General features: G+C 43.2%; 1 protein-coding gene and 1 pseudogene across 3 annotated transcripts in view; one reads left to right on the top strand and one right to left on the bottom strand.

Moving 5' to 3' along the window:
- Positions 1 to 27,521, top strand: part of LIN52 (lin-52 DREAM MuvB core complex component) — a 111,970-nt gene that overhangs the window by 13,726 nt on the left and 70,723 nt on the right. For all 3 annotated transcript variants that reach the window (XM_062181605.1, XM_062181604.1, XM_062181606.1), the window contains exon 5: positions 289 to 372. In XM_062181605.1, the coding sequence (XP_062037589.1) occupies positions 289 to 372 (84 nt within the window). The remainder of the gene's footprint in view (positions 1 to 288; positions 373 to 27,521) is intronic.
- On the bottom strand, positions 10,827 to 11,298 carry LOC133751481 (ADP-ribosylation factor 1-like; annotated as a pseudogene).

The raw sequence follows: 27,521 nt of genomic DNA, 5'->3' as shown, positions 1-27,521 counted from the left end.
GCTACCCATATGGGAATTATAGATTGAGTTCTCAGTCCCCAGCTTAGGCCTGACCCCACCATAGCCGTTGCAGGTGTTTGGGGGAATGAACTAGCAAATGGGAGATTTCTCTCTCTCTCCCTTTCTGCCTCAAATAAATAAATAAGTAAATCAGTAAATAAATATTTAAGGAATCCATTTTTAAAAAGTAAAAAAGAAATTAAGCTTGAAAAATATTCCCAACCCAAATGAAATATTACTAGAAGATAATAGGAAGAAATAGTATTGAAATAAATGATTCTGTTTCAGAACTGGGAAGCCTCACCACTGCTAATTTGATGGAGAAGGTACGAGGCCTACAGAACCTGGCCTATCAGCTGGGGCTGGATGAGTGTGAGTACCCAGATCCCGTTTATTCAGGGCTATATGTTGCACATTCCAGGATGAGTTCTAGTTATAATTCAGAAAATGTCTTTATTAAATAAAGGAAAGTGTTCTGAAGGTAAGAAGTCAATGTAATTTAAAATCTGTCTTTTATGATAAGTGTGCTGGAATAATAACTGGACTTCCTAGATGCTATGTCTCAGTGCAGTACATTTTAAGCAATAGAATGTCAACACAGATGAGCTCAAACAGAAGAGAGACTTTACTATTTCTTAGTTCGCATAATTTTAAAGTCCAGAGACAGAAATAGGCCTGAGGCTGTAGATCCATGACTTACTGATACAAGTGGGTGTGCTTTTGTTCATCTTAAAGCTTTGCCTCACTTGTGCACAGTTTATGTGTCTTTAAATATAATGATTTCAAAGGAAACAAAGAATGTCTTTTCTGAGTATTCCCTCCCCACCCCAAAAAACAGTTCCCAGGGAAGACTCAACCGTGTTCTGTCTTGGCTCACAAACGCACCCTTGAACCAGTTGCTTGGCCTGGTGGCCTGGAGCACTTGGCTGGACCATCCTGGGTCCTGGATGCAGCTCTAGACTAGAAGGGCTAGTCTGACCCAAATGACAAAGGAAGGGCTGGCTGTACAACAGACTAAAACATACCTGCTGCTATGAGTAATGCTTTTTTAAAAAATTATTATTATTATTTATTTGACAGAGTTAGACAGTGAGAGAGAGAGAGACAGAGAAAAAGGTCTTCCTTCCGTTGGTTCACCCCCCAAATGGTCACTATGGCCAGAGCTACGCCGATCTGAAGCCAAGAGCCAGGAGCTTCCTCCTGGTCTCCCATGTGGGTGCAGGGGCCCAAGCACTTGGGCCATCCTCCACTGCCCTCCTGGGCCACAGCAGAGAGCTGGACTGGAAGAGGAGCAACTGGGACTAGAACCCGGTGCCCATATGGGATGCTGGTACCACAGGCGGAGGATTAACCAAGTGAGCCACGGCGCCGGCCCCATGAGTAATGCTTTAACATTTTCCATTTATATCTTTCTGTTCTCCATTATTTTAGCTTAAAGTCATTCCCTTATAAATTGTATACCTTCTTTTTTTTTTTTTTTTTTTTTTTTTGACAGGCAGAGTGAATAGTGAGAGAGAGACAGAGAGAAAGGTCTTCCTTTTTGCCGTTGGTTCACCCTCCAATGGCCGCTGCAGCCGGTGCATCGTGCTGATCCGAAGGCAGGAGCCAGGTGCTTCTCCTGGTCTCCCATGGGGTGCAGGGCCCAAGCACTTGGGCCATCCTCCACTACCTTCCCGGGCCATAGCAGAGAGCTGGCCTGGAAGGGGGGCAACCGGGATAGAATCCGGCGCCCCAACCGGGACTAGAACCCGGTGTGATGGCGCCGCAAGGCAGAGGATTAGCCTGTTAAGCCACGGCGCTGGCCATATACCTTCTTATAGTATGTTCATTATAAGATTGGAGAAAATTTATAGAAAATTCTCACTTTGTAATTGAAAAACAAAATACTCAATGTAAATATAGTGATTATAGTCTTGTTCTCAAAGGGTATCTTCTGAGACCTTCAGAAATCAACATTTTGAGAGTGCTACTATAGTTTGTAGTTTTCATGAAAAATTCAGGTTTGTAGCAATCCCACATAGTTTCATAAGTTGTTTTTTTCTTGTTTATTTACATTTAGTGTATTTGTTTACATCATTGATAAAATTTATAGGCAAATTCAAATTTTCATTTTAAAATTTAAAATGCCTAGGTTTTCACTAATAAATCATCACTTCTTTAGCCCTCTGTATCCTTTCTTTATTTCCATTACTTCTATCAACAGCAATTGGCTTTCTTTTACCAAGAAACAGTTTTTAATTATTTCTTTAGTCAAGACATAGAAAACAACAAACTTCTTTGTTATAAGGTTGTCAGGTTGTCTGCTGGGTTCACGTAGTAGTCCCTAACTCTCTTCTGAATACTGGTGATTTTATTTCTTATGATTAAAGTTTATATCTTGGCAAAATGACTAATAACCATGTATGTCATGGACCTTTAGGGTATAATAAAGAGGCAAATATTTAACTATTAAATTCATGAATGCAAAGTCTATGTAATATAAAATTCCTTGATTTTGCTTCTAACTTTGGATAATAAATGCTGCAATAATCATAATGACCAATCTTTTATCTGTGTCAATTTTTAATGAGATAAATGTTATGCTTATTATATCAAAAAGAGTCTGCCTTAGCAAATGTATTCGCCAGGTGTATTATCTCTAATTAGTTGTAGCTGAAATTGTTCTCTCTGATTAGTTTGCTTTTTCTGCTTTCCTAATGAGAAAAATAATGAAGTATTTATTCCCACTTTTTATTATGAAAAATTTTAAACATATGCCAAAGCAAAAGACAACAGAATGACTTCATGTTCCCATGACCCAGCTTCAATAATCAATCTCCCACAGTTATTTTAAAGTAAATCCACATATATTACTTCATTGCCTGATAAACTGCATTTGTGTTACCCAAAAATAGGGACTCTGTCAAAAACTTACAGTAATTCCTTTATTGTGTTCTAAAAATGTTTAATAAAGTAGCTTGATTTCATCAAATAGAGCCGATCAGAGTTCAAATTTCCCTGGTTGCTTAAAAATGTCTTCATCCTGGCCTGCGGTGCTGGCACCCTGGGTTCTAGGAGCGCCAGTTCTATCCTGGTTGCTCCTCTTCCTCTCTCACTGTCTAATTCTGCCTGTCCAAAAAAAAAAAAAAAAAGGCTTCATCCAGTTGATGTGTTTGAGTCAGGATCTAAAGAAGTTTCTAATACTGTTTGACACATCTCTTAAGTCTTTTTCAATCTTAATTCCACCCACCTTTTCTTTTCCCTTATCGTTCATTAAACCTAGTTATATGCTCTATAGATTTTCTCACATTCTGGATTTTGTTGATTACATCCCAGTGGTAGTGCTTGCTATGTTAGTCAATCCCATTTTATTTCCTGGTAGTTAGATCTTGATGCCTGCATAGATGTAGGCTTGATTTTCATTTTCATTTTGGCAGAAATATTTCATATGTGTTATTGTTTACATTGATCAGGGGGATATCTTGCTTTTTTATGATATAATGTTAATAGCTAATAAAGGTATTATCAGCCTAATCTATTCACTGTAAAATTCTCTTAGCAGCCTTACCCTCAGAGTAGCAGCCTTTGCACTGTGTAGATCCACTATTTTATTGTAGATTGCAAGATGGTGATATTCTAATTATGTCTTTCCTTATTGGCTAGAATTTTTCTATGACAAACTTGATCCTATCAACTATTCAGTTACCTTGAAAGCTGTTCCTCTTGAAACAACAGGATAAATAATCCTCCTTATTTTTCCGTTTCAGAGTAATGAGTCAATTCCTTTAAACATCAGTACAGTCTATTTTAATGGCTTTTCACAGAATCAAAGATGTGGTAATTTTTTTGGTTTTGTTTTTTATCTACAAGATTAGCCATTACTACCATTAATTGTATTTCTAAAAGTTAAGGTGTTGGGTGGAGATTTGAAGCTACCTAACCTAGCTACCTTAAATTGTATAGTAGGAATTATTCTTTCTGCTGGATAAGTCCCATGAGCACCACTGAGATTTTCAAAATTATCTTCTAGTTCAAATTGCAGCCTCATTTCAACCTCTGTAGCAAGTCTTTGTAGCTGACTACAGTTTTCACTGACCATAGGAAAGTTAGCTGACATCAAGAAAATAGGCTTTAAAGGTAGAATTAGAAATAATTACATTGATATGTACTGGACTTCTGGGATATAGTCACTTTGTTTTATTGTGTATAGCATATTTGCATAAAAACAAGATTTTTTTTGTCCTTACAGATTACTCATCTATCTACTCTAGGGGCTGGCTTTTACTTGACACCCTAATCTGGTGTTTCAATGTCTCAATCCTCTTTCTTGCATTAATTGAGAGGATGACATGTATGAAAAATAAGCAGTAGGATCTCATGAATCCCCAAAGACCAGTTATCCTGTTTTCATGCAAATATCTACACTCTTAACGATGATGGAAAGAAAAATATGCAAAAAATATTTGTCCTCTAAACATGATTGTTTGTCACATCCCAGGAGCGCTGTTAAATGTTAGTGTAGGGATCAGGAAAGCCTTCTAGAGCCGATAGTAACTTGATTGTGTCTTTTGGAAGATGAAGTCTACCCTTCGATGTGGTCCATGGTTATGCCTCATACGCTTTTGATACACTGATTTTTGGAATGCATTTATAACCTCTCAAATGATAGGTGCCCCTTAGCTTGATTTGAGAAGTTAATTTACATGAAATTCCTTTGAAATATATAGAAGAAGTAAAACTTCTGCCCTTGAATATAAAGAATGCCATTTCTAGTATTTCCATCTGAGTTCAATGTCCTTCCTTATTTACAAGAACTATTGTAGTCACTTTCTAACTGGTTACTCTTTCAGCTACCCCATTCCAGTTCATCTTGTTTACTACTGCGAGATTAGTTTCTCTGGTACCATTTACTAGGGCTGGTGTTGCGGTGCACAGCAAGTTACAGTCCGTTTGCTTCTAAGTCATTGGTAGTACGTCATTACCCCCATGATAATATTGAGATTCCTTAGCGTGGCGCTCAGAATCCTCTACATTGTGTCCCTTACTTCATCTCTAGCCTTCACACTTACTTATCCGCTACAGAAACACCACTACTATTCCCACTTGAAGTACTTCAGCTGGAACACTTCCCCATCTTCCGAGTTCTGCTAACGCTATTCCTTTTTCTGAGAAAGCCCACTGTCCGCCATCAGAATTTCCTGATCTGAAAGTGAGCTCTCTCTCTCTCCTGGCCTTGTTAATTGCTCCTAGAGCTCTTTGTTTCATTTGTAAGACACTTTTATGGTTCTTCAGGGAGATTTTTGGTATGTGTCTTACCCCTGGGATTGACTATAACATTTTGAAGTCCAGGGGCCAGCGCTGTGGTGCAGCAGGTTAAAGCCCTGGCCTGAAGCGCCAGCATTCCATATGGGCGCCGGTTCTAGTCCCATCTGCTCTTCTTCCAATCCAGCTCTCTGCTATGACCTGGGAAAGCAGTAGAAGATGGCGCAAGTCCTTGGACCCCTGCACCCACGTGGGAGACGCAAAAGAAGCTCCTGGCTCCTGTCTTTATATTGGCATGGCTCTGGCCATGTCATGGCTGTCTAGGGAGTGAACCAGTGGATGGAAGACCTCTCTCTCTGCCTCTGCCTCTCTGTAACTCTGCCTATCAAATAAATACAACTAAATCTTACAAAAAATTTTTTTGAAGTCCAAATTATATTTTTGGGCTGCCTTTGTAGCCCAAAGGGTACCTAGTAAATAGTAAGTGTGCAATGTGTACTTGCTGACTGAATTATCAACTGTTGATACCTTTAGATGAAATGACAGAATTTTAAAAAAATATTTATTTATTTATTTATTCGAAAGGCATAGCTATGGAGAGGCAAAGGCAGAGAGAGAGAGACAGTGTGAGAGAGGGGTCTTCTATCTGCTGGTTTATCTCTAGAAGACCACATAGGCCAGAGCTGAGTTGATCCAAAGCCAGGAACCCAGAGTTTTCTTCCAGGTCTCCCCTGCAGGTGTAGGGGCCCAAGGACTTGGGCCATCTTCTACTGCTTTCCCAGGCCGCAGCAGAGAGCTGGTTCGGAAGTGGAGCAGCCAGGTCTTGAACCGACACCAATATGGGATGCCACACTGCAGGTAGCAGCTTTAGCTGCTATACCACAGCACTGGCCCCCAGTGACAGAACTTTTGTAATGAAGTCCATCAGTTTAAAACTGAAAATAGGGATATTTCTTGGGTTTGTTCTTTTTGTGATGCTGTAGTGATGAGAAATAGCATTTGAAGGTCATGTGATGTATGGAATTCTCTCTTATCACAGTGAATGATCAACCACACAAAGTAAATATAATGTGACTCTTGTTGATAATAATTTGGTTTTACTTCCTACTTGAATTCTACTCTGTCACAATATGACCTAGGCATGATTCTGATTTTGCCCTGTAGGTTGCAACAGAATATTGCTTCTTTTATTCTTAAGACCTATTGAATACCGATTCTCAGCTGTTCTTACTCTTATCTGACTTTTTCCCTTGTCTGAAGGTTATAAACCTTTTTAAGAGTCATGCAATTAACCTTCTTACTGATTATCTTGAAAATAGTTTAAAATAGAATGTGAAAACTGGGCAAGAAGAGGATTATATCATATGAAAGTAGGGTAAAACTTAGGACTCTTGATACATTTGCTCTTCCTTTTTTATAATAGTTTGGAGATGTAATTTACATACCCTTTAGTTTACCTATCTATACTGTGCAATTCAATGGTTTTATAGTCACAGAAGTGTGCAGCTGTTACCCCAAAAGGAATTCATACCTGTTAACAGTCATTCCATTTCTCTGCATACTCAGGGCTTGGCCACTCGTAGTCTACTGTGTGTGTCTCTGAATTTAAATGAAGTGTGCCTAGTCTGACATTTCATGTATGACATGAATCATATACTGTGTGTCTGTTGTGACTAGGTTCTTTTACTTAATGCAATATTACCAATGCTCAATTATGTTTTAGCTTCAGTTATATTATGCTTTATTTCTTTTAGTAGCTGAATAATATTCCATTGTAAGCTATATCACAATGCATTTATCCATCAGTTGATGGACATTTGCATAGTTTACACTGTTTGGCTAGTAAGAATAGTATTGCCATGAACATTCATGTACAATTTCTGGGTCATGTAGTAACTCTATATCTGACCTTTTGAGAAACCATCAGACTATTTTCCAAATTGGCTGAAACATTTTACATTCCTGTCAGCAGTGTATGATGGTTTGAGTTTTGCCACAACTTTGACAATATTTGTTACTGTCCCTTTAAAAAAATTAATAGTATCTCATTGTGCTTTAGATTCCCATTTGCCTAATAATGATGTTGAGCATGTTTTCATCACTTACTGGCCAGGTGTTTATCTTCTTTTGAGAACTGCCTGTTGAGATCCTTTGCCTATTTTTTTTTAAAAAGATTTATTTATTTATTTGAAAGTTGGAGTTACACAGAGAGAAGAGGCAGAGAGAGAGAGAAAGAGAGGTCTTCCATCTGCTGGTTCACTCCCTAGTTGGCCACAACAACTGGAGCTTCCCCAGTCCGAAGCCAGGAGCCAGGAGCATCCAGATCTCCCACACGGGTTTGGCTCTGGAGATTGCAGCCAATTGGGGAGTGAACCAGTGGATGGAAGACCTCTCTCTCTCTCTCTCTCTCTCTGCCTCTCCTCTCTCTCTGTAACTTTCAAATAAATAAATAAATCTTAAAAATAAATAAATATATGACTGATTTCTTTTATGAGTTTTATAGTTTTAGCTTTTACATTTGGATCTTTGACTCACTTTAATTTTTACATATCACATGAGCTAGGGATTCTTGGCATTCTTGTTGAAAATTAACTGACCATAAATGTGAGAGTTTATTTCTGGAATCTCAATTCTGTTTCATTTATCTGTATGTGTATTTTTTTAATCTAAAGATTTATTTATTTATTTGAAACACAGAAAAAGGAGAGGGAAAGAGAGATTTTCCAGTCGCTGGTTCATACCCCAGCTAGCTACAATGTTCAGGGCTGGGCCAGGCTGAAGCCAGAATCCAGGTGCTTCATCTGGGTCTCTCTCCCACATGGGTAGCAGGAGCCCAGGTACTTGGGCCATCCTCTACTGCTTTCCCAGGCACATTAGCAGAGAGCTGGATTGGAACTTTGAAATGTCTAGGAAAGAAACTGGCACCCATGTGGGATATAGGCGTTGCAGGTGGTGGCTTAACCTGCTCTATGCCACAGTGCTGACCCTGTGTGTGTATTCTTAGACCATTCCCTCACTGTCTTGATTACTGTAGCTTTGTGGTAAGCCTTGAAATTGGGATATGTGATGTGTGAATTTTCCAGCTTAATTCTATTCTAGGTCCCTTCAATTTCTTTATAAATTTTATCTTGTCAGTTGCTACAAAGAATATATATATTGGGGAATGCTGCCGTCAAAATAATACTAAGACAATCTACAAACATGGTATATCTGTCCATTTATGTAGGTCTACTTTAATTTCTTAAGGAAATTAAATCCAGGATGAACCTTTGAACAATTAGGATACCAATTGAGACTCCCTTATCAGAGTACCTGGGTATGATGTGAGCTACACTCCTGACTCCAGTTTCCTGCCAGCGCACATCCTGGGAGAGAGTGGTGATGGCTTTAGTATTTGGGTTCTTGCCACCCACTTGGAGACTTGGATTGGGTTTCTGATTCCTGGCTTCTGCTTCTAGCTGGTGCGTGTGGTGTATTTAGGGAGTGAGTTGGTAGATGGCAGTGCTCTTTGTATTGTCAGGCTCTTTCTGCCTCTCAAATAAAAATTAAAGGAAAAAATTAATGCTGCTAATGTTTTGTGGTTTTCTTTCTTTTTTTTAAAAAAAAATTTATTTATTTGAAAGCCAGAGTGACAGAGAGGGAGAGACAGAGAAATACCTTCCATCTGTTGGTTACTTCCTAAATGGCCACAACAGCTAGGTCTGGGCCAGTTGGAAGCCAGGAGCCAGGAACTCCATCCTGGTCTCCCACATGGGTGGCAGGGACCCAGGTACCTGGGCCATCCTCTGCTGCCTTTGTAGATTCATTAGGAAGAAGCTTGATCAGGAGCAGAGAAGCCAGGACTCAAACCAGAACTCGATACAGGGTGCTGGTGTTGCAGGGGGCAGCTTTACTTGCTGTGTGACAACAGTGGCCCCAGTTTTCTCTTTTTTCAATAAAGAGTTTTTATTCTAATAGCTACAATTGTAGTGCTTGTTTGTCCAAATGAAAACTAATACGCAAAACAGTTGATTACTCACTAATCATATATTGAAAACAGCAAGCAGTCCCAGACACCGAATAAGAGTTCCGAGGTATTCTCCGGGATAAATTAAAAAGTCCCAGCTTCTTGGGTGTTTATGATGGCAAATCAGACACTGAGGGAGAAAAAGCTATTTTCATACATAGAGATGGGGGTGCTTCCATGGGGTTTGGCTCTGGAACTGGCCACCTCCCAGCTCTTCTGGCGAGACCCCTGACATCCTGCCAACGTGTCTGAGCAAGAATGTGAGCAAGTGGGTGCTGGGAACCACAGGCTCTGCTCTGGCCACACACTTCCCAAGGGGCCTGAGGGGAAGAGTAGCACTCTGTGGCCACCCAGCCCACCCCTCCGGTGTCAGTGTGAGCACAAGTACAGGCACAACGCTGTGGGATTCAGGGTGGCTCAAAGACAAGTAAGCCACAGGCATCTCTACTGTGGCCACACAGAAACGGTTGCAGTTGGTTTTGTCACCATTTCTCGTCTAGGAAGGGTGATCCAATCAGTGGATTGGCACTCAGGCCAGTACTGCCAAACCTGCACTAAGAAGTCTCCCTGCTATGTTTTCTTTTTTTTAATTTGACAGAGTTAGACAGTGAGGGAGAGAGACAGAAAGGTCTTCCCTCTGTTGGTTCACCCCTCAAATGGCTGCTACGGCTGGAGCTATGCTGATCCGAAACCAGGAGCCAGGTACTCCTCCTAGTCTCCCACTTGGGTGCAGGGCCCAAGCACTTGGGCCATCCTCCACTGCCTTCCCGGGCCACAGTAGAGAGCTGGACTGGAAGAGGAGCCACTGGGACTAGAACCCAGTGCCCATTTGGGATGCCAGCGCCGTAGGCGGAGGATTAACCAAGTGAGCTATGACGCTGGCCCTCCTGCTATGTTTTCAATTACTCTCCTTATCTTGTATTTTTAAGTTAAAAAAAATTTCCCTGAATTCAAGTTAAAAACCAATCACCAGACTGATCTCAGTAGATCCACTATGCAGAGGTGAGTTTGACTCTCTCTCTCTTTTTTTTGTTTTTTAAAGATTTATTTATTTGCAAGTCAGAGTTACACAGAGAGGAGAGGCAGAGAGAGAGAGAGAGAGATATCTTCCATCCGCTGGTTCACTCCCCAATTGACCGCAACAGATCCAAAGCCAGTAACCAGGAGCTTCTTCCAGGTCTCCCTCGCGGGTGCAGGAGCCCAAGAATACTGCTTTCCCAGGCCGAGGCAGAGAGCTGGGTTAGAAGTGGAGCAGCTGGGACACGAACCGGCGCCTATATGGAATGCTGGCACTTCAGGCCAGGGCTTTAAACTGCTGTGCCACAGTTTGGCTCTTAATTTAACCCAGTGAGGGACTCCTGGAGGCCCGGCGTCAATGCGCCCAAATCCCTTCTCCGTACCCAACAGGTTGTTTTCTTTCTGCAATGGTACTGGGTACCAGAAACTGCCTCAGTGGAAACAAACTACTTACATTAAGTAAAAACCTGGCTGCCTCTGGACAGCGCGGTGCGCTGCACCCTGTGTCCAGCCCATGGCGACAAGCAGAGGAAGGCGGGGGCGGAGAGGGGTCAGTGCGCCTTCACTTCTGGCTCCGGGGCTGACTGGACAGCCAGTGCAGCCCTTCGTAGAGCCGTCCCCGCTGGTGCCGCAGTGCACCAGTCCTGTGGCGGAGGGACTGTGGCCCCGGCTCATCTGATTTCAGACGCGGTCATGGTCCTGCTTGTTGGCAAACACCAGCAGGGCCGCGCCTCGGTCACACGCTCTCGGTCATTGCTGGCCACCGCAAAGAGCAAGGCTTGAGTGTTCTGGAAGTAGTGGCGCCGCAGCGGCCGAACCTGGGCCTGGCCGCCCACGCCCCACACGGGGAAGCTGACGCTCGTGTACTCCACAGTCTCCACGGTGAAGCCCACTGTGGGGAGGTAGTCACGGTTTCCCCGAGCTTCAGCCTGTCCGGCATCGTCGTCTTCCCCGCAGCATCCAGGTCCGCCATGAGGGGACGCGTTTGCTTTCCGCCGAAAAGGCCCTTAGGGGTTTGCGAAGATGTTCCCCATGTTTGTGGGCGACTGGAACCTACATCGGCCACGGAGACCCGCGGGCAGCCGCTCTGAGCCAGGCCTTGGTTTGGCTCCTGCAAGATGGCGGCTCTGATGGCGGTTCCCTCCGCCACCGGGCACACCCTGCTTGTAGTTGTCTTATACTCTGTGTATTAAATTTACTGCTAAATACCCCAACTTTTAATTTAATACTACTATAAATGGAATTGTTCTGTTACCACTTTGTAATTTATTTAAGAGACAGAGTTCCCATCTGCTGGTTCACTTCCAAGATGCCCACAGTAGCCGAGGGCTGAAGCCACTAGAGTTAGGAACTCAATCCGGGGCTTCCACAGAAGGTAGCAGGAACCCAACCTCTTGAGTCATCACCGCTGGCTCCCAGGAGCTGGGTTAGCAGGGAGCTGGATCAGGAGCTGGAACCGGGAGTCTAACCTAGGTACTCTGATACGCGATGTGAATGTCCTAAACAGTATATGTTAAGCCACAGACTTGGTCCTGAAATTGTTTTGATTTCATTTTCATTTAACTTGTTGCTGTCAAGAAATTCAGTTAATTTTTGTATACTGATCTTATGTTCTGCAACTTTGCTGGATTTGTTTATTCTAATCATATGTTAGTAATTTATAATCTGTATATGGAATTATTAGCAAATAGAGATGGTTCTACTTCATTTCCAATCTGGATACCTTTGTTAAAAACAATTTTTTTTTTTTTTTTAATTTTGAGAGACAGAGAGAGCTCTCATCCACTAACTCATTCTCTAAATGCCTGCAACAGTTTGGATTGGGCCAGGCCGGCGCCATGGCTTAACAAGCTAATCCTCCGCCTTGCAGCGCCGGCACACCGGGTTCTAGTCCTGGTTGGGGCACCGGATTCTATCCCGGTTGCCCCTCTTCCAGGCCAGCTCTCTGCTATGGCCCGGGAGTGCAGTGGAGGATGGCCCAAGTGCTTGGGCCCTGCACCCGCATGAGAGACCAGGAGAAGCACCTGGCTCCTGGCTTCGGATCAGCGAGATGCGCCGGCCGCAGCAGCCATTAGAGGGTGAACCAACGGCAAAAAGGAAGACCTTTCTCTTTCTCTCCCTCTCTCTCACTATCCACTCTGCCTTAAAAAAAAAAAAAAAAAAAAAAGGATTGGGCCAAAGCCAGGCCACATGTGTGGCAAGAACTCAGCCATAAGAGTTACCATAGATGCTGTCTCCCAGGTTCTGTGTTAGCAGGAAGCTGGAGTCAGGACCCAGGCCCTATGATACCTTAACAGCCAGGCCATTTTAGTTTTCTTACTTTACTATCCTGAATAGCAATTCCAGTGTAGAGTTGGATTGAAGAGGCAGGAGTGTCTTCCTGTTCTTAGGAGGAAAGCTTTACATATGGTGTTATGTGTAGGCTTTAAAAAAAGAGATTTATTTAAAAGGCAGAGTTATAGAGAGGGAGAGGCAGAGAAAAAGAGATCTTCCATCTTCTGGTTCACTCCCCAAAAGGCCACAATGGCCAGGGCTCGGCCAGGTCAAAGTCAGGAGCCAGGAACTTCATCTGCATCTCTGTGGTTGCAGGGGCTCAAGCACTTTGACCTTCTTTGATCTTCTGCTGCTTTTTCCCAAGACACTAGCAGAGAGCTGGATTGAAATTGGAGCAGCTAGGACTCGAACTGGCACCCATATGGCATGTTAGGGCTACAGGCTGTGGCTTAACCCACTACACTGCAGCTCCAGCCACATCTTCAGGCTTTTTTATAGGTGCCCTTTTATGTAAATAAGATCACACTGAGTATATTACTTTCTAAACATGCTTTAAAGAGTTTAGCTTGCTTTGATAGAAGCAGTTGTTTCTGCAAATTTTTTTTTTTTAAGATTTATTTATTTGAAAGAGTTATAATGAGAGAGAGGGAGAGACAGAGAGAGAGAGAGAGAGGCCTTCCATCTGCTGGTTCACTCCCCAGCTGGCCACAATGGCAAGGGCTGGGCCAGACTGAAGCCAGGAGCTTCTTCCAGCTCTCCCACGTGTGCGCGGGGGCCCAAGCACTTGGTCCATCTTCCGTTGCCTTCCCATGCCCATTAGCAGGGAGCTGGATCAGAAGTGGAACAGCCAGAACACACAAACCAGTGTCCATATGGGATGCCAGCATTGCAGGTGGCAGCTTAACTTGCAAAACTACAACACCGGCCCTACTTCTGCTGATTTATAATCCTGTATGTTCATTTAGACGTTTCAGTGGGGCCATCATTTGACTGAGTTTAACCACTTATACTTTTTTAAAAGCAACATTTTATTGTAAAAAGATTGAGAGTTCCCCATTCATCGACACAGATAAAGTCGTCTGTTTCAGAAACTGTACACCTTTCTTGGGTAGTAGTACCAAAGAAAAACTTAGGCTTCCAAGTTAGCCTGTGGTATAGTAGACTTCTCTACCCTCTAGGCTTACGATTTTTGAAAAAGTAGCTACTTGTATTTAGAAATTATTTCTCATTTGGCTAAAATTCTACAGAATAATTAGCTCTGTTAATTTTTAATTTTAGTATATGAAGGATTGAGGGAGAAAATAGCTCCAACTCTTACACCTTGGATATTCTTTGTGGCCTGGCATGATGGTAATTTTTCTGGATTCCGTTATAAGGCCTGTTCAGTGCCACCTCTCTGTATAACAGTTAAATCAACAGCCCTTGCCTGATGGACAAGAATCATCCAGCCTTTAACCTCTAGGTGGCAGCATAAGTCTTACTGTACTACTAGTTTTTCCTCTCTTGAACTGGATTTCTGATTTAAGTAATATAATTATTGTGATTTTGCCAGATTGCTTTCCTAACTTGATGACGATTTATTTATTTTTTTTTTAGTTTTTGAAAGTCAGTGTTATATATAGAGAGGGAGAGGCAGAGAGAGAGAAATCTTTCATTCACAGGTTCTCTCCTGAAATGGCCGAAATCACTGGGACTGTGCCAGGCTGATGCCAGGAGCTTCATCTGGGTCTCCCACGAGGGTGGCAGGGGCCCAAGCACTTGGGCCATCTTCTGCTGCTTTTCCAGGACATTAACAGGGAGCTGGATTGGAAGCAGAGCAGCCAGGATTCCAACTGGCCATCAAATGGGATACTTGGTGTCACTGGTGATAGCTTTACCCCCTGTGCTGTAACGCTGGCTCCTCGATTTTATTTTTAAAGATTTATTTATTTATTTGAAAGAATTATGGAGATAGACAAAGAGATCTTCCACCTGCTTATATACTCCCCAGATGGCTGTAATGGCCAGGGCTGGGCAGGGCTGAAGCAGGAGCCAGAAGCCTCATCCTGTATTCTACATAGGTGCAGGAGCCCTAGCACCTGGGCCATCCTCCGCTGCCCCTGCCAGACCAGCAGCAGGGAGCTGAGTTGGAAGCAGAGCAGAGTGAGACATGAACTGGCACCCACATGGGATGCTGGTTGTGTACCACAACATTGGCCCCACTTTGCTTGATTTTTACACTTTTTTACTTTAAAGATTTATTTATTTATTTGAAAGGCAGTTACAGAGAGGCAGAGGCAGAGAGAAAGGGGTCTTCCATCTGGTATTTCACTCCTTAAATGGCCACATTGGCCAGAACTGGACCGATCTGAAGCCAGGAGCCAGAAGCTTCTTCCTGGTCTCCCACATGGGAGACATTGGGCCATCTTCTGCTGCTTTCCCAGCTCATAGCAGAGAGCTGGATCAGAAGTGGAGCAGCTGGGACTCGAACTGGTGCCCTATATGGGATGCCAGTGCTGCAGACTGGGGCTTTAACCCTCTGCGCCATAGCTCTGGCCTCTACACTTTTGTTTTCCTTTCATCATTCTGTCTTTTTCTTTAACATTTCCTTGTTTATGCCCTGAGTCCTTTCATTTCTCTCTGGTCAAAAAGTTGCTTTTAATTAAGGAGATTGTCCATTTAACTCAACAGTTTGCACACCTGGTTACAAGACTGTCAAAGTGGATTCAGTTCTGTCATCTAGTCACTTACCTGTGGCTGGTGTCCTCAAAATCTATTGGTTATCATATGATATTAGATAATGCCATATTAAATTAAGCAGGAATGTTAGCTTAAATTGATAAAATAGGGCCGCTAATGCACCTGGGAAGGCAGTGGATGATAGCCCAAGTACTTGGGTTCCTGCCAGAACCCGGATGGAGTTCTCAACTCCTGGCTTCAACCTGAGCGAGCCCTGGCTATTGCCGGCATTTGAGGAATGAACCAGTAAACAGAAAACCAATTTTTTTTTTCTTTCTCGCTCCCTCTGTCACTCTCTTTCAAATAAAATTTTCTTTAAAGATTTATTTTTTATTTATTTGAAAGAGTTACAGAGAGAGGGAAAGGGAAAGCTTCCATCCACTGGTTCACTCCCCAAATGGCCTCAACTGGGGTGATCCCAGTTGAGGGATCAGAGAGCTGGACTGATCAGAAGCCAAGAGCCAGGAGCTTCTTCCAGGTCTCCAAATAGGTATAGGGGCCCAAGGCTTTGGGCCATCTTTGCTGCTTTTCCCAAGCCATTAGCAGGAAGCAGGATCAAAAATGGAACAGGTGGCACTGGAACCAATGCCCATATGCGATGCTGGTGTTGCAGACCGCAACTCAAAAAAAAATTTTAAATTGGTGAAATAAACTTGGACTAATTAGTCCCTTGAGAATAATCTCATTGTTTTTATAATAAAGTTTACAAATACTTAGCCATCTTTAGTGATGACAATGAAGTCTCCTGTCAACTATTGATTTGCTGTCAACTATTTGAATTACTAATTCATACGAGACCCTGTAGTGATAGGAAGATGAGTATGACATAATTACTGCCCTTGTGTACTTTAGAATCTAGCAGGAAAGGGAGATAAGACAAGTAAATTATTCTTTTTTTTTTTTTTTTTTTAAGATTTTATTTATTTGCTTGAGAGGTAGAGTTATAGACAGAGAAAGGTCTTCCATCTTCTGGTTCACTCCCCAAATGGCCACCATAACAGCCGGAACTGAGCTCGATCTGAAGCCAGAAGCTTCCTCTGGGTCTCCCACATGGGTGCAGGGCCCAAGCATTTGGGCCATCTCCCACTGCTTTCCCAGGCCATAGCAGAGAGCTGGTTGGAAGAGGAGCATCCGGCACTAGAACCAGTGCCCATATAGGATGCCAGCACCACAGGTGGCGGCTTAGCCCACTATGCCACAGCGCTGGCCCCAAGTAAATGATTCTTTGTGGAAAATAGAGGAGATAGGCTTCCTAAGAATTCAGAGAACTGTATAGGTAGAGGAGAAGAGGGCACTTGCTTGAGGTTGCTTTAAGAATGGCAGATAACTTTCGTTTTGTTTATCACCAATCAGGGTTACCTAGGACCATTGAATTGAAAAGGATTTTGAGAAGGAGATTCAGAGAAGTTAATTAGTGGTGTTTGTTATGAACAGGAAAATGGGTATGGTAACATTTACTATTTCCAGAACACTGAAAACAGACCTTAAAGAACCCATAGGATATTGGTGGGTGGAAGTGGGAAGGGAGCATATCCCAGGTGGAATGAACGTAGGAGCAAAGCAGAATTTGAAAGCAATAGCTGTGCTGAAGGAACGTGTCGTGATAGGATCTGGTGCCGAAGGATCCCAGGTTATAGTAGGGGCAATAAGGACAAAGACCAGGAAGGAGACAAGGGCCAGACTGAAGAAGGTCTTGAGCTCTAGGAGTTGAGGAGATGGACTCTGGTAATGGAAACCATGTGATTTTTTTTTTTTTTTTGGAACATGTATTCTGTTTTTTTTTTTTTTTTCTTTAAGATTTATTTGTTTATTTAAAAGACAGAGTTAGAGGAAGAGACAGATAGATCTTCCATCAACTGGTTCACTCTCCAAATGGTTACAATGGCCAGGGCTAGGCCAGGCTGAAGCCAGGTGACAGGAGTTTCATTTGGGTCTCCCATGTGTGTGGCAGGGGCCCAGACATCTTCCACTGCTTTCCTAGGCCATTAGCAGGGAGCTGGATCAGAAATGGAGCATCCAAGAATTGAACCTGTGCTCATATGGGATGTTGGCATTTCAGGCAGCTGCTTAATCCATTGTGCCATAATGCTAGCCCCAAAAATGGTCTTTAAAAAGTATTTTAATGACTGTAATTTAAATGTATTCATTGTAGGTGGTTGGTGGAGATACTTTATGAGAAAAGATTTTACTACAAATGTAATTATAAAAAAAAGAAGTGGGGGTAGGCATTGTAGCTCAGTGGGTTAGGCTGCTGGCTGCGATGCCAGCTTCCCAACTCAGAGTCCCAGTTTGAGTCCTGGCTGCTCATCTTCCAATCCAGCTCCCTGCTAATGTGTCTGAGAAGGCAACAGATGATGACCCAAGTACTTGGGCCTCAGCCATCCATGTGGGAGAACAGAATGGAGTTCCTGGATCATGGCTTTAGCCTGGCCTACCCCCAGGCGTTGCAGCCATTTCCAACAGATGGAAGATCTCTCTGTCTCTCCTTCTCTCTCTGTAACTCTGCCTTTAAATAAATAAAAATTAAATTTTTATTTTAAAAAAAGTAGCCTGAAGTACAATATTGCAGCTATCAGTTGGAGAATATATTATAGAATTTTCAGACGGTATATCAGAGATAAATGGTTTTATTTGTACTATAAAGAAAATGTAATTTTGCTGTTAACTCTGTATTTTTTTATTAAAAATGTTTATAACTGATTTTAAAATTTCTTATGAAGCCGTTTGCAAATTGCATACTTAATTTAATAAAGTACTTTAGCCACGGGGGGGGGGGGGGAAGTAGCCTGCTATAGATTAATGAATTTTGAGTCCTGCCTGTGTTTGCCTTGATAGGGCCAAACCAAATGATTTCATGGGCCTTATATGGCCCACAGGCCATACGTTCCCCACCCCTGAAAACAATGAGCTAATGAATCTTTAAAAACAATAAAATAGGGACTAGCACTGTGGCATAGCAGGTAAAGCTGCCTCTTGCAGTGCCGGCATCCCCTGTGGATGCCAGTTTGAGTCCTGGCTGCTCCGCTTCCCATCCAGCTCTCTGCTATGGCTTGGAAAAACAGAGGATGGCCCAAGTCCTTGGGCCCCTGCACCCACATGGGAGACCTGGCAGAAGCTCCTGACTTCGGATCTCCCCAGCTCCAGCCGTTGTCACCATCTGGGCAGTGAACCAGGGGATGGAAGACACTCTCTCTTCCTCTCTCTTTCACTGCCTCTCTCTTAGTAACTGTGCCTTTTTTTTTTTTTTTTTTAAGATTTATTTATTTATTTGAGAGGGAGGGAGGGATGGAGGGAAGGAGAGAGAGAGCGAGAGAGGTCTTCCATCGCTGGTTCACTCCCCAAATGGCTGCAACAGCTGGAGCTAGGCTGGTCCGAACCCAGGAACCAGGAGCTTCTTCCGGGTTTCCCATGTGGGTGCAGGGCCCCAAGGACTTGGGCCATCCTCCACTGCTTTCCCAGGCCATAGCAGAGAGCTGGATTGGAAGTGGAGCAGCTAGGACTCAAATTGGTGCCCACATGGGATGCCGTCACCGCAGACAGTGGCTTTACCCGCTGTGCCACAGCGCCGGCTCCTCTGCCTTTCAAATAATAAATAAATCTTTTTTTTTTTTTTTTTTTTTTTTTTTTTTTTTTACAGGCAGAGTGGACAGTGAGAGAGAGAGACAGAGAGAAAGGTCTTCCTTTTGCCGTTGGTTCACCTTCCAATGGCCGCCGCAGTAGGCGCGCTGCGGCCGGCGCACCGCGCTGACCCGATGGCAGGAGCCAGGTGCTTTTCCTGGTCTCCCATGGGGTGCAGGGCCCAAGGACTTGGGCCATCCTCCACTGCACTCCCTGGCCACAGCAGAGAGCTGGCTTGGAAGAGGGGCAACCGGGACAGGATCGGTGCCCCGACCGGGACTAGAACCCGGTGTGCCGGCGCCGCGAGGCGGAGGATTAGCCTAGTGAGCCGCGGCGCCGGCCAATAATAAATAAATCTTTAAAAAATAAAGAAAAAAAGAAGAAAGTAAAAAAAAAAAAAAAATAGCCATAGCCTTACCATTAAGAGATAACCACTCTTTTTTTTTTTTTTTTTTTTTTTTTTACTTTTTGACAGGCAGAGTGGCTGGTGAGAGAAAGAGGCAGAGAGAAAGGTCTTCCTTTTGCCATTGGTTCACCCTCCAATGGCCGCCGTGGCTGGCGCGCTGCAGCCGGCGCACCGCGCTGTTCCGAAGGCAGGAGCCAGGTGCTTCTCCTGGTCTCCCATGGGGTGCAGGACCCAAGGACTTGGGCCATCCTCCACTGCACTCCTGGGCCACAGCAGAGAGCTGGCCTGGAAGAGTGGCAACCGGGACAGAATCCGGCGCCCCAACCGGGACTAGAACCTGGTGTGCCGGTGCCACTAGGCGGAGGATTAGCCTGTTGAGCCACGGCACCGGCTGAGATAACCACTCTTAACATTTATTGTGTTTCCTAATCGCACTTACATTCCTTTTATGTATGGGTGCATGTGTTTATGTTCATACTTGTGCCCATACATACACACAGACATGTTTTTTTTTTTTAAACTGAGACTAGAGTATATAGCTTTAGACTGTGCATTTGTGTGCTTTTTTAAAGATTTATTTTATTTATTTGAAATAAATTACAGAGAGAGGTAGAGACAGAGAGAGAGGTCTTCCATCAGCTGGTTTACTCCCCAGATGGCCACAACTGCCAGAGCTGCGCCAATCCAAAGCCAGGAGCCAGGAGCTTCTTCTGGGTGCAGGGCTCCAAGGACTTGGGCCATCCTCTACTGCTTTTGCCGGCCATAGCAGAGAGCTGGATTGGAAGTGGAGCAGCCAGGACTTGAACCGGTGCCCATATGGGATACCGGAACTTGATTCAAAAACACCCTAAAAAAAAATATTAAAATCTGAATTTCTCACATACCATCTAAAACTGACCCTTTTTTCTTTGCTTTATGTACAGTAGTCATCAGTATGGCATTCCATTTAGATGGTAATGCAGTATAAAAATCTAGAAACCCCACTTTGAAGAGACTCAGGATTATTTCTCATAATTAGAAATTGTCAATTTAACCTTTAAGTATCCTGTTTTTAAAAATGTATTATGATAATAGGAAATAAAACATACCATTATTTCTCATTTTTCCCTTGGTTAACAAATTAGAATACACAAACCCTCAAATTACCTTTAAGGCTTATATGCATTATATCTTTTATCCATTAGTCAAGTTATTTCATAAACCCAGTGTTGCCTCTGAAATGGTTTTACCCACAAAGAGGATTTTACCATAAAATGCTTGCAGTGTTTTTCTTCTGATGGTTTTGGGGGAGGGGAAAGATAGTGGAATATTCTCAGTGTATGAATTAATTTGGATAGGGTTGGTTTTAAAGTAATATTCTGGATAATTCTGCAAAGGGAATGATAGGTAAGATGTGCATGATGAAACAAAAGTCAACATTTGGGGAATCATGTTCAAGCATTAAAGAACATTTAATGACAGAAAAATGCTGATAATATGTAAAGACAATGGCAAGTGGGAAAACAAAACAGCACAAAACTAACAGTTTTTTATAATTGTTTCTTTCCTCTTTTTTTTTTTTTTTTTTTTTAATATATTTGAGAAGGAAAGAGCCAGTGAGTTTCCATCCTCTGGCTCACTCTTCAAGAACCCAAAATCGCAGGGAGGGCAGGAGCTGGGAGCCAGGAACTCAGTCCATGTCTCCTACTTGGGTGGCAGGGACCCATTTACTGGAACCACCACCTGCTGCCTCCCAAGGCCCACATTGGTGTGAAGCTGGAATTGGATTGTGTCACAGCAGGTTAAGCTGTGACTCAGGATACCCCCATCCCATATCAGTGTGGCTGTTTCAAGCCCCAGCTTCTCTGCCTCCAATCCAGCTTCTTGCTAATGTGCCTGCAAGAGGTGGATAAAGGCCCAAGGTCTTGAGGTTCTGCCACCATGGGGGTCACCCAAGTGGAGTTCCTGGCTTCATCCTGACCCAGCCCTGGCTATTACTGACATTTGAGGAGTAAACCAGTAGTCAGAAGATCTCTCATCTTCATCTGCATCTCTGTGGATGATGGCAAACAGTGGTTGGAAGGTCTCTTTCCTCTCTCTCTCTCTCTCTCTCTCTCTCTCTCTCTCTCGTGTGTGTCGTTTTAGTCTGCCTTTTGAGTAGTGAAGATAAATAAAAATGTAGTCAGGTATTAATCCTAACATAGGATGCTGGTCTCTTAATTGGTATTTTCACTGCTAAGCCAAGTGCCCAGCCCTCCATGAGCTTTTGTTCTCTTTAGCAACATTGTCCTTTTTGGTTAATGCTATCTGCTATTCCTGTTACTTCAATTTGAGTTATGATAATGTCAAAGCTATAGTGTCTCATAAATAAATACTAAATTACTGGTGTAATTTGGCCTGGCCAAATTCCTTTCTTTCCTCACCTCTTCTCCATGTGAATATCAGGATGTGATTGATTATGGGACAGAGATAAAAGTTCAAACTGAGAAAAGGAAGTTGTGTTTTCTTCTTTAACTTAACTTGCTGCTGTTCTCCAAGTTTTCTGACAGACCTGTTGAATGATGCATTATTATTGTCATTTAAAATTTCTTAGAAAACCAAAGCATCTTCAACTACTTGTTAACTAACTTAGGGACTGTTTGATAAAAGAACTTACATAAGGAGCTAACAACCCAGCTGGTGCATATAAATATTTTAGAATTGGAAAGGAATGAATAAGGAGGATTTTAGGCTCACATTAATAATTAAAACTTACATCACTTAATTGTCACATCAACAGAAGTCATCTTTCTATATGTGCATGGAAATTATGGGTAGTGGTGTAAGAAGTAGAGTGAATTAATAATATATAATGGAGACAGCAGATCTGAGCAATGGAGAATTGTTAGAATAGAGGTTAGTTGTCTGTGTAGGGGTGGGAAGCCATCTGGGGATTATACAGGTGTCATTGATTTCAGTTACAGTATAATCATTTCAGTTGGTCCTGTGTTTATAGACCTTGAAGTGTGATCCTGAGTGGGAAGTCTACCCATGCAGTTTATTTTTAGAAGTGGTTGAGCCTACTGTAGTGATAGATTGCTTTTGAAGAACAGTTGTAAACATTAAAGCATGATAATAGTATTGTAGGAGCTACACCTTGTGAAAATGAATCTGTGTCTACTTCCTCAGCAGGAAAGGAAAGCCAGCATGAAGGAGGAAATGCGCAGATGTCTGAGGCAAAGAGCTCATTTGGACATCCCTGTGGGGAAAGCTTAGGAAATCACTGCAGCGTTCTATATACATGGTCCTGAGGGGATTACTGACCAGCAGGTTTCTTCTTTTCCAGCTCTAAGACCCATTGTAGAAATGGACACACTGTAACTAATGTAAAAATGTAAACTTTGACTTTAAGTCCCTGTTTCATGCTTCCAAAATATGCCCATTGGAAAATGGTCATGATTGCCGGCGCCGTGGCTTAACAGGCTAATCCTCCGCCTTGTGGCACCGGCACACCAGGTTCTAGTCCCGGTTGGGGCACCGATCCTGTCCCGGTTGCCCCTCTTCCAGGCCAGCTCTCTGCTGTGGCCAGGGAGTGCAGTGGAGGATGGCCCAAGTGCTTGGGCCCTGCACCCCATGGGAGACCAGGAGAAGCACCTGGCTCCTGCCATCGGAACAGCGCGGTGCCCCGGCCACAGCGCGCCTACCGCGGCGGCCATTGGAGGGTGAACCAACGGCAAAAAGGAAGACCTTTTTCTCTGTCTGTCTCTTTCTCACTGTCCACTCTGCCTGTCAAAATAAATAAATAAATAAATAAATAAAAAGATTTTAAACATAAAATTACATGCATCCTAAAAAAAAAAAATGGTCATGATTGTTGATATCACTATGGGCTTTTTTTTTTTTTTTTAAGATTTTTTAAAAAAGATTTTGAGAGGCAGAGTTACAGACAGAGAGAGGAAGAGACAGAAAGAGAGGTCTTCCATCCACTGGTTCACTCCCTAAATGGCTGCAACAGTCAGAGCCAGGCTAATCCAAAGCCAGCAGCCAGGAGCTTCTTCTGGGTCTCCCATACAGGTGCAGGGGCCCATCTTCTACCATCTTCTTCTGCTAGGCCATAGCAGAGAGCTGGATACGAAGAGGAGCATCCTGGACACAAACCAGTGCCCATTTGAGTTGCTGGTGTCACAGGCAGAAGCTTAACTCACCACTGCACCACAGCGCTGGCCCCCACTTTGGGCATTTTGGGACATTTGTTTTCTTTTTCTTTTTTTTTTTTTTTAAAGATTTATTTATTTGAAAGGCAGAGTTACAGAGAGAGATCGATCTTCATCTACTTCATCTTTGCTCCCCAAATGGCCACAACAGTCAGAGCTGGGCCTATCCGAAGCTAGACATCAGGAGCTTCCTCTGGGTCTCCCACCTGGGTGCAGGGGTTCAACTATGTGGTCCACCTTCTGCTATTTTCCCAGGTGCGTTAGCAGGGAGCCAGATCGGAAGTGGAACAGTGGGACTTGAACCAGCGCCCATATGGGATGCCAGCACTGCAGGCGGTGGATTAACCTGCTACACCACAGTGCTGGCCCTGACATTTCTTTTCTTAAAAGAGGTTCTTAAGACTCCCGGTCTAAAGAATTAAATCTTACCTATAATTGAAATGGTTAAATTTTATGTTTGTCTAAATTAAAGAATGCTTTAGAGAGTATGCTATTTTGTTATAGTGAGCATCTTGTTGGAATTACTTTTTCAAACTGTAGCTCAAGAAGTGCCTTTGAGGAAACTAAGAGTAGTGGAGAGAAGTAATGGTCTGAATCTAAGGGAAGAACAATACCTGGAAAATAAGTAGGCAGGAGCCAGATGCTAAGTAGCTAGCTAGCAGCTAAGGACAAAGAGTGACTAAGAGCTTGGGCTCTGGAGTCGTACAGCTTTGTTATGAATCTCCACTTGCTGCTTACTTCAGTCTTAATCAAGGTACTTCACTTTCTAATTGGAAGATTTCTTTCTAGTTTCTTCATTTGAAATGGAGATGATAGCCTTAAAACAATCCTCAAATTTTTTGGTGTCAGGACTTCTTTATACTCTTAAAAATTAATAGTTGCCCCCAAAGAACTTCAAGTGGGTTGTATCTACCTGTGTTCAGTTCTTTTGAAATGAAAATTGAGTGGCATTTCTTTATACATTAAAAAGTGTTTTTGAATGTCTGTCTTGTTAAAACATAGCTGGGTTTTCATAAATGCTGTTTTGATTTTTAAAAAATGTTTGTTTATCTGAGAGGCAAAGAGAGACACAAACAGAATTCCCATCTGCTGGTTTACTCCCCAAATGCGTACAACAGGTGGGACTGGGCCAGGCCAAAGTTAGGAATTAGTAATTCAGTCCAGGTCTTCAGTTGGGTTCCCTATGCCATCATCTGCTGCCTCCCAGGGTGTGTATTCGCAGGAAGCTGGATTGGAAATGAAGGAGATAGAGCTTGAACCATGTACTTCCATGATAGGGTGCAGGAATCATCTCAAACACTGTACCACACACCCACACTAGAATATTACCTTTATTATTATTGATACTATCTTATTTATAAAACTCTTAGTATAACCCCTGATACTTAATTAATGCTTAAAAACAGTTAACTATTCTTATTATTAGGGACAGCATATCAGAAAAAGATTTTTTAAGTTTTATTTATTTATTTATTTGTAAAGTAGAGTTAGAGAGAGAGAGAAACAAAGAGAGACCTTCCATCCACTGGTTCACTCCGCAAATGGCCACAATGGCCAGTGCTGGGCCAGGCCAGAGCCAGGAGCCAGGAGCTTCATCAGGTCTCCCACATGTGTGGCAGGGGCCCAAGCACCAGGGCCATCCTCCAAATTTTCCCAGGTGCATTAGTAGGGAGCTGGATTGGAAGTGGAGCAGCCAGGACTTGAATCATTGCTGATATAGGATACCAGCGTCACTAGTGGCATCTTAATCTGTGCCACAGTGCTGCCCCTACATATGAGAAATTTTGAGTATAAGAGGACTGTGATTATATTTACACTATTAGGAAGATCATTTTGCCACCATGGTGAAAGATGGAATAGTAAGTAATGAAAATGATCTAGGGGGCAAATTAGATTCTCTTCAGTGAGCCAGACTAATGATAAGCACTTGAACTAAAATAGTAGAGGTAGAATTGGAGAATAAGGGATGAGTTGTAAAATTCGAATGATAGAGGCTGGCGCCGTGGTTCACCTGGCTAATCCTCCACCTGCGGCGCCGGCACCCCGGGTTCCAGTCCCGGTTGGGGTACTGGGTACTAGTCCCGGTTGCTCCTCTTCCAGTCCAGCTCTCTGCTGTGGCCCGGGAAGGCAGTGGAGGATGGCCTAAGTGCTTGCGCCCCCCGCACCCACGTGGGAGACCGGGAGGAAGCACCCGGCTCCTGGCTTCAGATTGGCGCAGCGCCGGCCATTAGGGGAGTGAACCAATGAAAGGAAGACCTTTCTCTCTGTCTCTCTCTGTCTATAATTCTCTCTCTCTCTCTCCCACTGTCTAACTCTGCCTGTCAAAAATAAAAAAAAGTAAAAAATTCAAATGGTAGAATGGAAAATCCTATGACTAAATGAATATGTTAGGGCTGGGGGGTCCTAAGCAGTGAAAATAGAGAATCAGAAACAATTCTGAGGAGTGGACAGTTAGCCTAGCAGTTAAGACACATTGGAGTGCCTGGATTCAGCTCTCAGCTCTGGCTCCTCATTCCAGCTTCCTGCCTGGGCAAATCCTGGGTGGTAGTAGGTTTCTGCTACCCCAAGGGAGACCTGGATTGTTTCCAGGTGCCTGGCTCCAGCGCCAGCCCATCCCTGACTGTTGTGAGCATTTAGAGAATAAAGAAGCAGATAGAAACTTTCTGTCTGGCTGGCTATCTCTCTCTGCCTCTCAAATGAATAAATAATAAAAAGAACAGTTCTTAGATTTCAGGCAGGGGTAAATATTATGAAGATCTTTGAGGAGAAAGGTTGAAGAGTTCAGTTGTAAGTGTCTCTGTATGTTATCTAGATGAATACCCACGAGACAGTTGGATATATAGGTGTCAAACACAGAAAATAACAGTTTCTGACATCATCACTGCATAGGTTCTAGCTAAAGCCATGGGTGGGAAGATGACAGGGAGGGTATGTAACACTAAAACAGAACTCTGATGTAGTAGGTGTGCTCTGAGATGGTCCCCTAGGACCCTGCTGCTGCTATTTCTGCCCTGGTTAAGTCTTCTCTTGAGTCTGGGTTGGACGTAGTAATAGTAAAAGTGCTGTGCTGCTGCTTCTGCGATTCGGCTGTAAGAATACCAAGACTTCTGTCCCCTGTGCTCTCGTCAGAGAAGCAAGCTGTCATGGTGGGAATATGGAAGGAAAACTGGCTTGGGAATGATAAGATTTGTCATTAGAAGCAAATCTGCTCTTCTACTTACTTGACAAATTACCTCTCTCTGAGCTTCATTTTTCTTGTTTACAAAATAGGAGTAGTAATAATGCCTAAATCTTTCTGGGTTCTTGTGAGGATTAACTGTATGCTGATTAGTATGAATCTTAATGATCTTGAATTTGGACATGTATTCTGAATTTTTGTCATTTATTTATTTATTTATAAGGCACAAAGGGGAAGGTAGAGAGAAACAGAGAGTATACCCCAAATGCCTGCAATAGCTAGGGCTGGTCCAGGTCAAAGGCAAGAGCTGGGAAGCCAATCCAGGTCTCTCATGTGGGTGGCAGGAACCCAACCAATTGAGCCATCATTGCTACATCCCAGAGTATGCATTAGCAGGAAGCTGGAATCAGGAGCAGAGATGGGACTTGAACCTAGGCATTCTAATATGGCAGATGGGCATGCCAAGCAGTGTCTTAACTGGTAAGCCCAGTGCTTCTACCCATTCCTTTTTTAAGCCTATATATTTACTTATTTACTTAAGAGAGAGAAAGGCAGAGATAGAGCATGGCCATAGATTCTTAAATATGACAACAAAAGCATGAACAATAAAAGAAAATATAGGTGAATGGAACTTCATTCAAATTAGAAAATATGGGGGCCCTGTTGTGGTATAGCAGGTTAAGCCACCACTTGGAATGCATTGGAGGGCTGGTTTGAGTCCTGGGTGCTCTGTTTCCAACCCAGCTCCCTGCTAATGTGCCTAGGAAAGCAGTGGATGATAGGCCAAGTCCTTGGGCACCTGCCACTCATATGGGAAACCAGATGGAGTTCCTGGCTTCTGCCTTTGGCCTGGCCAGTCTTGACTATTGTGGCCATTTGGGGAGTGAACCA

Source organism: Lepus europaeus, chromosome 22, assembly GCF_033115175.1.
Source record: "Lepus europaeus isolate LE1 chromosome 22, mLepTim1.pri, whole genome shotgun sequence".
NCBI lineage: Eukaryota > Metazoa > Chordata > Mammalia > Lagomorpha > Leporidae > Lepus > Lepus europaeus.
This window is presented reverse-complemented; position numbering and strand designations above follow the sequence as displayed.